At 39.3% G+C, this 12774-nt stretch overlaps 3 protein-coding genes across 7 annotated transcripts in view; 2 read left to right on the forward strand and 1 right to left on the reverse strand.

The window, feature by feature from the left end:
- Positions 1 to 3540, reverse strand: part of Tmem67 (transmembrane protein 67) — a 47553-nt gene extending 44013 nt beyond the window's left edge. The window contains exons 1-3 of one of the 2 annotated variants that reach the window (XM_052176095.1): positions 3434 to 3540; positions 2042 to 2332; positions 256 to 344 (exon numbers count right to left, since the gene is read on the reverse strand). In XM_052176095.1, the coding sequence (XP_052032055.1) occupies positions 256 to 344; positions 2042 to 2332; positions 3434 to 3473 (420 nt within the window). In that variant the 5' untranslated portion in view covers positions 3474 to 3540. Of the gene's footprint in view, positions 1 to 255; positions 345 to 2041; positions 2333 to 2853 lie in introns of both variants that reach the window. The other variant, XM_052176096.1, reaches the window with a different exon arrangement.
- Positions 3541 to 3576: 36 nt separating this feature from the next.
- On the forward strand, positions 3577 to 10825 carry LOC127680560 (RNA-binding protein 12B-B). 3 transcript variants are annotated; one of them, XM_052176104.1, is made up of 2 exons: positions 3577 to 3653; positions 7705 to 10825. In XM_052176104.1, exon 2 carries the CDS (start codon positions 7733 to 7735, stop codon positions 10253 to 10255), a length of 2523 nt encoding a protein of 840 aa, XP_052032064.1. In that variant the 5' UTR covers positions 3577 to 3653; positions 7705 to 7732; the 3' UTR covers positions 10256 to 10825. The 3 variants fall into 3 exon arrangements, with proteins under 3 accessions (XP_052032064.1, XP_052032063.1, XP_052032062.1); XM_052176103.1 differs by lacking the exon at positions 3577 to 3653 and adding an exon at positions 3826 to 3879; XM_052176102.1 differs by lacking the exon at positions 3577 to 3653 and adding an exon at positions 7122 to 7167.
- LOC127680559 (RNA-binding protein 12B-A) overlaps positions 3815 to 12774 on the forward strand; it is a 57668-nt gene continuing 48708 nt past the window's right edge. Inside the window, exons 1-2 of one of the 2 annotated variants that reach the window (XM_052176099.1) lie at positions 3849 to 3879; positions 7119 to 7167. The gene's annotated coding sequence lies outside the window, so the exon portion shown is untranslated. Of the gene's footprint in view, positions 3880 to 7118; positions 7168 to 12774 lie in introns of both variants that reach the window. The other variant, XM_052176097.1, reaches the window with a different exon arrangement.

The following is a 12774-nucleotide window of genomic DNA, read 5'->3' on the forward strand; positions in this document are numbered from 1 at the left end:
TTATACCCTAGTTACTCAGGTCACAACTTTGTACTTTCGGATATCTGATTCAAACACTTTTATAACAAAATAAATTTGTTTTTTCCCCCCAAAGTTTTCTTCTTCACTTTATTGATCTCTCAAAATGTACACTAATAAAGTTAGCTTAGTAAGTTTAAAGTTGTTGTGGACAAGCGGGAAAGATTAAATTGAAAGTTGAGAGATAGACATTTATTACTTTTTATCAAAAGCTATTTTAAAGTAAATCATTCATACCCTGTTTTCGGGACACTTTTTACAAATAATGGAAGGTCCTCCATTATTAGAGATCATATGATATCCTGGTAGACATACACAGGAAGTTCCTGAAAAGAAAAGAAAAGCAGATTTCGTCCTTAGTAAACAAAACTCCAAGACAGAAGCATAACAGTTCTTAGATGTTGAAACTTGGATTGGTGGTATATGCCTGGAACCTCAATACTTGGGAGGGAGAAGCAGGAAGTTCAGGCAAGAGTTCAAGGTTATTCTCACCCACAGAGAGTGGGAGGCCTGATTGGGCATTATATGAAACCACAGGTGTCTCTTTGTCTGTCTGTCTGTCTGTGAGTGCGTATGTGTCTATGATTCTGTGTGTGTACATGCAAACACTGAGTTGGTCAGTGAACTTTATATTTTGGCTTCTTGTTTAGTAAAATTAGGACCTACCTAATAGGGTCAAGGCTTTGAAATATGTCTAGCATTATGTTGCTACTTTTTATATTGCAATTATTATTAAATTATAAAAACTACTTACACCAGGTGGTGATGGCACACGCCTTTAATCCCAGCACTTGGGAGGCAGAGGCAGGTGGATTTCTGAGTTCAAGGTCAGCCTGGTCTACAGAGTGAGTTCCAGGACAGCCAGGACTACACAGAGAAACCCTGTCTCAAAAAACCAACCAACCAAACAACCAACCAACCAACCAACCAACCAACCAACCAACCAAACAAACAAAAAACTACTTACCTGCTCTAGGAATTACATTTCCAAATCACTAATCCATTTGTGTGTTTAGTGAGTTTTAATTTTGTCAATATATTATCGGAAAATTACTTTCATTCAAATATATCATGGCTACTCTTTGTTTAGAAAGACAATAAATGTTGTTTGTAATTACAATTAAACTCAGCTAGTTAAGGAAAGAATTCTTTAAGAACCCTAACAGGAACCAGCACCTGTAGGAGTCTATATACATCACACATATCTTTTTTCATAGGCATGAAACCAATACAACGCAGAACACATTTGCTTTTCACACTTCAATTTCTGACACAATGATCCGCACTGCTCAGTGACTTAAGTGAGACTATATCAGGCCTAAAGCAGTAGAGTGAACCAAACTGAGACTCACATCATTTTAGACTTCAGTAAACAGAAAAAGATTTATTCTGACTGGTTTAAGTAAGAACTAGACCAACTGATGCCATTAGTCTAAAACAAAGAGTAACAATCAACAATATAAGGGATAGGTCCTAAGGAACTCTGTAACCATAGCTGCAAAGCCCCGTGCTGGGAATGCACAGGTAGACAGGGAATACACAGGTAGACAGAGAGGGAAGATACAAGAGTTGTCTCAGCTTCCAGTGGATGTCACAACATCTGGGTTTCAGTTTCCTTTGCTTACAAAATCTGATCATAGTCACGGTTGCAAACAACTTTAAATATCTTGAATTTGGAAGTAGTATTAACGGTCACATGAGCTTACTAATCCACATTTCTTCCCTTGCTTTCCTGTCAGGAGTCCTCACTAGACGCTTCAGATTATTTCTTTACTATTTCTAGTCTACTTTTCTTAGGAGGCTTTCAGATGTTACACTAAGGATTCCCTGCCCTGGAAATGGATGAAGGTGGGTTGGTGGGGCCAGGGCTATTGATCTCATTATTGTGCCAACTCCAATCCAAGAGGAAATCCTTTCTTAGGCTTGGTGCCTGTGCATTTTCTGAAACATTCTTCTAACAGACATCTGGCTGTCAGGAGGGCTTCATTTTGGACAGAGTCCATCCACTCCCAAACCCGCTCACCTAGTGCATCCCGCCGCTGGTTGGCGCCACAGGGGACACAGGAAAGCGACGAGATGTCAAAGTACTGGCTGAGATCGCAGGTCTCCGGCCGCCGGAAAGGGAAGGAGAAGATCTGGGCCCAGGAGACTTCGCAGAGAACTAAGAGAAGGTACGCGGTGCCAGTCCGGGATGAAGAACTAGATCTGCCCGCCATTGCCACCACAGGCCCCGTACGCGTCACCATGGTACCCAGGAAAAGCTGCGCAGTCTCCCGCTCCGCTCCCCAGCAGCCTCCACGGCGAGTCCGCTGCGCTGATTGGACAAAGGGGTTTAAAAAAAAAAAAAAAAAACACAACTCAACCATACTCCTGTGGTTGCTAGGTTACCACGCACCGGGACCTAATGAATCAGACATTTACTAAATAAATTAGGAGCGGATATTTAAAATGTATTTCAAACTCTCGGATGCAGACAATTTAGCGCGTGAGGAAATGTTACTACAGCAACGGAAAATATCTGGATAGAGCACTTAAACGCGTTTCACGCTTAAGGTGGCAGTGGCACGGAAATGAGAGATTACAAGGAAATATAATTTTCACAACAAAGGAGGTGCCGTATGTTTTTATATTATTTAAATCCGACCAAGGGTGGGGGTTGTTTCAGGTCCTGAACTTGAGTTTTAGCAAAGCAGTACAGACGAAACCCTCATTGATTTTGATATGCAATGCCAGCACATCTTTATGACAAAAGCCTAGGGAAAACCCTTGCCTCCTAGATCTTGTTTTCCTACTTTCTCTGTTTAGTGCATAGGGCGCCCTATACACACATCTCACCTCTCTTGGTTTGCAAACCAAATTTGGACATAGGTGGATGTTGTTTATTGAAGTACACAGCCTTGCGGACTGTTAGCTCCACGTTGTATTGGCCTAATACAAGCCTTATTCTCCCTTCCGGTCCCTTCTCTCTTTTCTCTCCCAGAGGATAACTCTATTTCGCTTCCCAGTACACCTCCGACTTGAGAACTGCCACAGAGTGTGATTGGTGGGAAGTTGTCACAAACATCCAAGAGCTCAGTAAAAACCCTCTGAGGGGTTGCTTTCTGTAAGGCCGACGTCTGGCAAGGTAGCCTGCGGGCCTATTCTAAATACCCCTGGCTTTTATCAGTCTGTGCAAATGCCTTGTTTTTCTCAGGTCTGAGAGAAACTGCAGCAGTAGAGGATAAAGAGATCTCCAGCTTTCCAATATAACGGCTTTTTCGTATCATGAAAAGAAAAGAAGAAGCCTGTTTGGTTTGTACAACTTTGCTACTGCCTCCCGCGGACTGGAAATTTTCAGGGGTGGGTCCGGACTCAAAGGCAGGCTAGGAATAGAGCATGCGCAGAAGCTTCCCAGGGAACAGCCTTCTTCACTCACATCCGCCAATCACTGAAAGCGATGCAATGCATCTGCGCATGCGCGTTCCGAGCGGCCAGGTTGCAGGTTAGGCCTGGACTGCGCATGAACAGACGAATGGTGCGTCGGTTTGTCGGGACCGGAGGGAAGCGTGGACTCCATTTTGTTCCGGCCGTGTTGGGGCCGAGGTGTTCCTCTGGAGGCTGCTGCATCGAGGAGCGTCCCAATCTCCGTTTGTGTGGTGTGTGGTCATTGCCCAGTGCGAAGCGCTTCTCCTCAGGATGCCGGGCCGGGGGGGAAGGGAGGGGGTGAGAGCCGGAAGCACGGGAATGCTGGGCGCAGGGCGAGCGCGGCTTGTGCGGTTAGGGCCGCGCTCCCTGACCCCCGGCTTCCTCCTGTCAGCCTCCGTGTGGCGGTGAGTGAACTTCCAGGGATCTGGACAGCGAGAGTCTCGGAGCATCGCCTAGGTATTTCTCTTCTTTGCCGGTCCACGTCGGTAGCGGCGCGGGAAAGCCCGGCGGGCCGGTTTTCTCGGGCTGGAGGTGCGCAGAGCGGGTCAGTGAGGCTGGAGCCGGTCCCCTCGGGCGAGCCGCGGTGGCGCGTTTGCCCTCGGGACCGCGGGACGCCGAGGAGCGCGGGTTGGGCGGTCCTGGCTAATCTGAAAACCGATCTGGGCACCGAGTCGGGGGACAGTGTCGGATCCGAGATAGGAAGTTGTCCTGGCGCTAAAAGAAGGACCCTGATCCTTGGGGGGCGTGGACAAAGTCGAATCGCTGTCTTCGGAGGATTGCCCCATTGATGATGACGGATGACGTGGGAAGTTGTGTGCCCGGTGGAGTCCTCACTTAACAGTTCCTGACCCGGAACTATGGCCCGGTGTGGTCATGAAGCTTTTTTATTTTAAACATCTACATCATAAAAGGCAGATTTTATCAGAGAATATTTGTGGACTCAGGTAGATTTTCTGCAAGGAAAATTCATATTTAGGATTATAATGGCTCTTAATACTGTAAGACATAGTTGGAGGCACATAGTAAAACTTTTGACTCTCTTGGCAGGTCTGGAAAGTGACTCTGTTAGTTGAAATCAAGTGGAACTGAAATTATAGCTCTTAAGTTCAGTCTACTGTATTCTTCTGCGTCATGAGTAAAAGATGCACACATAAGATCGTTTGTTTAAGGTGATTTAAATGGAAGGATGGCTTGGTAAAATTAGCAAAGTTGCTTAAATTATGTTTATCATTAAATGAAATTTCAAGGATCCCCTTCGTTTTCAGAGCAGTTGATAGGTCTGACAGCAGCAGCACCAGGAAACAACAGGGTTATTGTGTTGCTCGATATTTGTGCAGTGGCATCCCAAACTAGAACAGGATGATTTGTGTTTTGACTTTGGTGCAGGCTAATGTGTCAGTAGACTTTCTGGAGATTGTGAGGAAATAGTGAATACTTGGACTCTCTGAGATGCTCTTCTAGATGTTACTGATTGTGGCTAAATGATAACTTAACCCTACTATGTCAAGAACAAAGAAGTTTAAACATTAGCTTTTATTTGGCAAATTACAGCAAACTCATGGTCTGTTGGATTTGAATTCAGTAGTTTTGTGCCCGTGAAACTGCCTAATGAAGAAGGTTTTAGTTAAGAGAAATAGAAAAGGTGATTTTTAAGCGAGGATGTGTTGTGAGAGGCACTTTAAACTGGTATGTACTTTTTCCCTTGAATGTTTCTGCATTTATGTATTTGTAGCTGAATTGTTGTCCTCAGCGTATATAGCTCCTTTGGATTTGAAAAGAGATTAAGAACAGACGAATTAAAAGAAGCCAAGTCAGTTTTCATAGGAGTCTTAGAATTTGGATGTGGGCAAGTTTCAAGGAGCCATTTATAGTTTTTGTTGAAGATTGTGGATATTGACTTGTTGAAAGCAGGCTTGCAGTTTTGATTTTTTGTGTTCTGTTTGTTCACTGTTTTTTTTTTTTTGTACTGCAAAGATTTTAATAGCAAATCTCAATTATTTTCAGATGTAGTGTGTACCATTATTTTTACTGGTCAACTTTTAGGTTAAGCATTTAGTCTGTAGACCCTCCTCACCTTTTTAAAGACAGCCTTTCAAATTTAAAGGTAGAGGTACTTAACTTGAAGACAAACCAAATTTTTATTTGAATATTAATATTAATTATAGTGATCAATTTGGCACTGTTTAAAAGTTATTTGGTAAATAATGTTTGGTTGTCTGTGAAAGTGCTGCAAGCAAGTTTTTTAAAACAATATTAGGTTGAAATTTTTCTTTAAATAATAGATATTTGCAATCCCACTATTCCAAAGTAGTAAGTCTTTATATTGTTTACTTTTGTATATTATTATTAAGGCTTTCATAATGTAAGTGTGCAGGATAGTTTTTTTTTTAAATTGTCTGTTGGCATAGTGAAATTCAGAGTTGATACAGTCTGTGTGTTTGAATGTGCCTGAGATAAATTTTAATAGTTTACTGACTGTTGTAAGCATATGAAATGAATTGCATTGAATTTTTAAGTTTTACTTTAGGGATGGTATAGTATTTTTTGTAATTATGTCATAATGACATTTCTGTATTTGTAAAATGCCGAACTTCAAATTTTATCCAAATCATAACAATTGGTTTGGATTAATTGCATAATAATTGATAGGTTTTTGAGCTTTGGTATTTTTATTAACTATATTATTCTGAATTGTTGATTTGTTTAATTTAGTATTATGTTTTAGAAGGGTGATGTATGGCATGTGTAATGGATAGAAATATGAACTACATGTTTGGATCACTGTTAGATGAAGGGATGTAAGGCCTTTAAAAATACTTGTTCTAGCCGGGTGGTGGTGGCACACACCTTTAATCCCAGCGCTTGGGAGGTAGAGGCAGGCAGATTTCTGAGTTCGAGGTCAACCTGGTCTACAGAGTGAGTTCCAGAACAGCCAGGACTACACAGAGAAACCCTGTCTCAAAAAACCAAATATATATATATATATATATATATATATATATATATATATATATATATATACTTGTTCTTTGAGCTGGAGAGATGGCACAACAGTTAAGAACACTGACTGCTATTTAAGAGATCATGAGTTCAATTCTCAGCAACAACATCGTGGCTCACAAACATCTGTAATGGAATCCGATACCCTCTTCTGGTGTGTCTGGAGACAGCTACAGTGTATTTATCATATATATAAAAATAATAAAATAAAAAAATAATCTTTAAAAAAAGCAAAAAACAAAAAATAAAGAAAAAACCTTCAAACTGATGTTTTACTTATAAAACAGATTTTAAGTACATGTAAAACTTCAGTATATCAGCATATGATAAACTACGAGTTTATTTAATGATAGAATTAAATGGGCTTTGCTATATTTATATACTTATGTAAAGTCCACTATACTCAAAATTAACATTTCCTTCATAATTATTTCAAGCTAATTCTAACCATGTAGTATTACTTTCAGCACACATTTTTTTATTTTTTCTACCTCTCAGTTGTCTCTTCTGGTGTTACACTGAGTTTTGCCAAAGTATAATTAATTTCCCTTTGAGACAAAAAAGACCATTTGTAATGGCTGTAATTGTGATGCCTTATATTGCTGTACTTTAATAGGTAATTCTGAAATGCACATCAGGCATTAAGATTGATTGCAAAATTCAAAGATTAATCCTATTTCATTTTCTTTCCACAGTTAAGTTGCTTTTACAGATAAACAGGTCTCCAAGAAATAAAAGGCAAAGGTAAGACATCAGAGTGTAAGGCTTTGCACAGAAGTGTGACAAAATCAGATAGATTTGTGGATCCTGTACCCGTCGTTCTGTTATTCACGTGGTGTAGTTGATAAGGTGTTAGGCAGCTGATATCAGGAGCAGAAATTGTTTTCTGACCATAGTTGGCTTTTCTGAATGTGTAACCTCTATTGTGGTTAGTAAAAGACAGACTGAGCAGGAGGCAACACTTGTAAAGAGTCTGAAAGAAGTTTGGTCTTGTGAAGCAGCATTTGGTGGACTTACCAAGGAGGATTTGATATTTTTGATGATCCTATTGAATAGAGTAGGTGAATTGAAAATTTTTGTGGCAGTTGGTTTATTTGTATGTTTATATAGGAGAACGTGTATTTGTTTTAAGAATTAGGTAAGATCAGGTTTTTCTGTGGACTAGTATGTTTTCCATTTACGAATGCTGAAGAAGGCAGGAACCAGGAAATTATTAAGGTAGTTTGTGCTAAGGTATTGCAAAAATAAGACGTGCTATCATGTGTACCTTTCTGTCTGCAGGTCATTATTGCTGTGGTTTGAGCTCAGCATGGCTGTAGTCATCCGTTTACTGGGGCTTCCTTTTATTGCGGGTCCTGTGGATATCCGTCACTTCTTCAACGGATTGACTATTCCTGATGGAGGAGTGCATATAATTGGAGGGAAAGTTGGGGAGGCTTTTATAATTTTTGCAACAGATGAAGATGCAAGACGTGCCATAAGTCGCTCAGGAGGGTTTATCAAGGATTCGTCTGTAGAGCTTTTTCTTAGTAGCAAGGTAGAAATGCAGAAGACCATAGAAATGAAAAGAACTGCTCGTGTAGGAAGAGGGCGACCAGGATCTGGGGCATCAGGGGTTGGCAACATGTATCATTTTATTGATTCCCTGAGGGAAGAGGAACGTCACTCTGGATATGGCTCTTTGGTTAATCAAGATGCTGGGTTTCATACAAATGGCACAGGACCTGACTTAAGGCCAAGAAAGACCAGGCCATTGAAGGCTGAGAATCCTTACTTGTTTCTACGCGGTTTGCCTTACTTAGTAAATGAAGATGATGTCCGTGTCTTTTTCTCTGGTTTGTGTGTAGATGGAGTAATTCTCTTAAAACACCATGATGGCCGAAATAATGGTGATGCTATAGTAAAATTTGCTTCGTGTGTTGATGCTTCAGGAGGTCTAAAATGCCATAGAAGTTTCATGGGTTCAAGATTTATAGAAGTCATGCAGGGTTCAGAACAACAGTGGATTGAATTTGGTGGTACTGCAAGCAAGGGTGGTGACTCTCCTCGAATGAGATCTGAAGAACATTCTCCTTCAAGAAGGATTAATGGTAGACATTTTCGGAATCGGTCTCATTCAAAATCTAGAACTCGGTCTCGCTCTCCTGTTGGATTTTATGTTCACTTAAAAAATCTGTCGTTAAATACTAACAAAAGAGATTTAAGGAATCTCTTTAGAGATACTGACCTGAGTAATGACCAGATTAAGTTTTTATATAAAGATGAACGAAGAACACGCTATGCCTTTGTGATGTTCAAGAATCAAAAAGACTATAATACTGCTCTGGGTTTGCATAAGACTGTTTTACAGTATCGTCCGGTTCTTATCGATCCAGTTTCTAGAAAGGAAATGGTGAAAATCCTTGAATGCTATGAAAAGAAGAGACCACTGTCTTTAGAGAAAGGCAGGCCAGGATGTGTTTCACAAAAGTACTCTCAAGAAGGCTTCTCTTGCTCTGGTCAGAAGCTGTGCATATATATAAGAAATTTACCATTTGATGTTACAAAAGGTGAAGTGCAGAAGTTCTTTGCAGACTTTTCTCTTGTTGAGGATGACATTTACTTGCTTCGTGATGACAAGGGGGTTGGTTTGGGAGAAGCACTGGTGAGATTTAAATCAGAAGAACAGGCCATGAAAGCTGAACGTTTGAACCGACAAAGATTCTTGGGGATAGAGGTGTTGTTAAGACTGATATCTGAGGAACAAATGCAGGAGTTTGGTGTCAATTTTTCCTGGATGTCTAATGAGAAGACAGAAGCCTGTGCCTGGTCACACGATGGAGATGACTATTCCTGTCTGTTTGACTTAAAAGATCCAGCCACATGTTCATTTGGCCAGTCTGAAAGTGTTCATTATCAGCCAAAAGACTTCAGGAAAATGGGTCACTTCAAGCATCCCCAAGGGTATTTCCAGCAGTCTGATAGGCGCTCTCCTGAGGACTTCAGGCACTCCCCAGAAGACTATAGGCACCCCCGGGAGGAACATAACAGGCGCTCTAGGGAGGAAGACTGGAGAAGGCCTCTGGAAGATTGGAAATGGCCACTGGAAGATGATTTTAGGCAGTCTCGTGAAAAAGATTGTAGGCAGCTACCAGAGAAGGACTTCAGATGCCCTTGGGAAGAAGACTTCAGGCGGCCATCCCAGGAGTACTTCAGGAGATCATATCAGGAGCACAGTAGACGTCCACCCCAAGAACATTTCAGGCATTCCAGAGAGGAAGATTTCAGGCATGTGGCAGATGAAGACTTTAGGCACCCTTCTGATGAGGACTTCAGGACCTCCGAAGAAGATTTGAGATGTCCCACTGATGAGGGCTTCAGGCAAATGTCTGTTGAAAATTTCAGGGACCTTTCAGAGAAGGATCTTAGACTTGCTGAGTCTTTTAGATCTCCTAGAGAGGATTTTTGGACCTCACCTGATTTCAGAGGTCACCAGGCTTTTGTGAACTTTGGTCACCTAGAAGGTGGCAAATTTGAATTTGGAAAGTATAATATGGGAAATTTTCGTGAAGGAAAATTGATGCCTGGTCTAAAATTAAATTGTGGTTCAGATAGAATAATTCGTGTTTTGATTTCAAATCTTCCATTCAAAGCTAATGCTAATGAGATTTTAGACTTTTTTCATGGTTATAAAGTCATACCTGATTCAGTTTCAATACAGTATAATGAGGAAGGATTACCTTTAGGAGAAGCTATTGTTTCTATGACAAATTATAATGAAGCTCTAGCTGCTGTTAAAGAGCTAAGTGGTAGACCAGTTGGTCCCCGAAAGGTTAAGCTCAGTTTGCTTTAGAGGGCCTTTCTAAGTAAACTGTTTTCTTCCACAGTATTGATGAAGTGAAAGTATAGGGTTTTTTTTTTTTTTAAGTGTAGTTTCAAAAATTAAAAAATATTAACTTGTGAATAGAAAAAATTGTGGTATGTAAGTCTGATTTCCTTTTGCTTATCAATGGACATGCTTGTATCCCATAATTTAAAAGTATATATATTGTTTTTGATCTGGAGTTTCCTAAATTTATTAGGTTCATTCATGTTATAGATAAAACTCAAGTCTTGTAAAAAAGAGGAGTTATGTTTGAGGAAACTGCATTTATCTTTGATTTTGTTTTTAACATCTTTTACTCAGACCATATAAGGAAATGAAGTTTGGCTATTTAATCAGGTTTGGCACTTTTATTGCTACTTGCCTGGTGAATTGTTTGTGAAGACATTGTGCTAATGTCTCGTATAAACTCTAACTAGTCCAGAAAATGAACTTAGTGTGGAATACAATATACTTATGTGAAGCCTTAGGAAATCCTCAAAATTTTTGTTCACTATTTTGCAATGTTTTACAAAAATAAAATTCCAAGTGAAATACTTATTAACTTGTATTTGTGTAACAAAAACAAAGATGAAAGAATTGCTGCTGGGTAATATGACCTTCTCAACAGCTATATTAAAGTATGTGCTATGCGGGACAAATAAACTATACGAATAATATACAGGTATATGATTTCTTCAACATTTTATCCTAAGCACTGGGTTCTAGGGTTTATCCTAATTATGTTGGTAAGTTAACACAAAATGTTCAGAAGGCAGTAAATTCTATTAAGGGAAAAAGAGGAACTCTCAGGCTGTGAAGAATATAACAGTTTTTCTAGGAAGTACTTAGTAGTGGTTCATTGTGTTCAGTTTAGCTTTAATCCTTTGTAATTACTCATAGACTCACTACAGATTTCTGAGTGAATTCAAACTTTTTTGATACACTATATATTGCATATACTCACTTAGATTTTACTTATCCACAATAATACAACTAGCTGACTTAGGCAATGGGCACTTATTTGTATAATATCAATGCTTATTATATCTATATTTTATAAATGAGAAAGGAAGTTTAGAGAAGTTAAGGTACCTAAAGTCAGACTAAGTTAGGGAACCAGTTTCAACACCAGACGATTTCTGATTATACTCTGTCCGTAATATTTTTTGCTGTATCACTTTTCTTGCATGCTATTTTTAAGCATAGTAACATCATAATAAAAATATGTTCAGGAGTAAATAATATTTTCTTCTATTTGCTTTTACTGTTACATTTAAAGAATGATAAACACTATGGTACTTAAAACGTTGTTTGCTAAATTAGGGTGAAAGTGGGTTTTTAATTTCTTTTGGGATATATTATTTTGGTTTCCAAATCAAAATTCTTCCTTTTCATTTGTGATTTTTGTAGTTTTTACGGAACAATTTTACAAACTTCCTTCATCCAGACATTCCCTACAATGTGTATTATGAACAAAGTGTATTTTTTATATGGTATATCATTTAGCTATTGCAGAAGTGTAGAATACTTTTAGTATCCTTTCAGTGACAAAAAGAAATCTGAGAATCCTTCATAAGTTTTTGTTTTTACTAGTAAATATCCTACTTAGAATAAATCAGTAAATTTTGTAGAAAAAAAGACATTGGTGTCAAGTAGGCTTTTACAGGTAGAATGAAACATTGGAATGCCTAAGCCCAGCACAATGAGACAACTAAGATAAAGCTTAAAGGCAAAGATTATTGAACAAGTAATTGCTTCTCAAACTGGGCTGGGGTGGGGGGTGGTAGTGGTGGATAGAGAACAGCTGGTACACATAAGCACTGTGTCTTGATTTTTGTTTACTTAACATTTTATATGTGTGAGTGATTTGCTTGTATGTATGTAAACTATGTGTGGCTCTAAGAGTTCATCAGATTCCCTGAAACTGGAACTACAGACAGTTGTGAGCCACCTTGAGCATGCTGGGAAGTGAACCTTAGAACAGCAGTGTTCCCAACTGCTGAACCATCTCTTTGAAATAAGTACTGTGGCTGTTTTATTTTCTCAGTTATCAGCTTACAATACATATATTGGTGTATTTGTATGGAGGCTAGAATTTGAAGGTGGTATCTTACTCAAATACGTTTCACTTTTTGGATACAAGGTCTCTCACTGAAACTGGAGTTCACTAATTTGCTGGATGGACTGGTCAGCAAATCTCCAGGATCTTTCTGTATTTGCTTCCTCAAAGCGTACAGGTTTTGATGGTAGTGCAGCAAACACCTTACTGACTGAGCCGTCTCTGTCAGCTTCAGGTTTATTATTTTGTAAACTTCATTATAAACATTTATTGTAGAAAACTTGTTTCCTAAGTAGTAGAATGGGAATTGTTACTACACAACTCTTTCTAATACTGCCTTGAGTAACATGTTGATTTAACTCAATAATTGGCCATGATAATAATATTTATACTCTGGGACTTAGTAAATGGAGCAAAACAGTATTCTCCTGGATTGTCAACTCTTGGG

This window comes from Apodemus sylvaticus, chromosome 3 (assembly GCF_947179515.1).
Source record: "Apodemus sylvaticus chromosome 3, mApoSyl1.1, whole genome shotgun sequence".
Classification (NCBI taxonomy): domain Eukaryota; kingdom Metazoa; phylum Chordata; class Mammalia; order Rodentia; family Muridae; genus Apodemus; species Apodemus sylvaticus.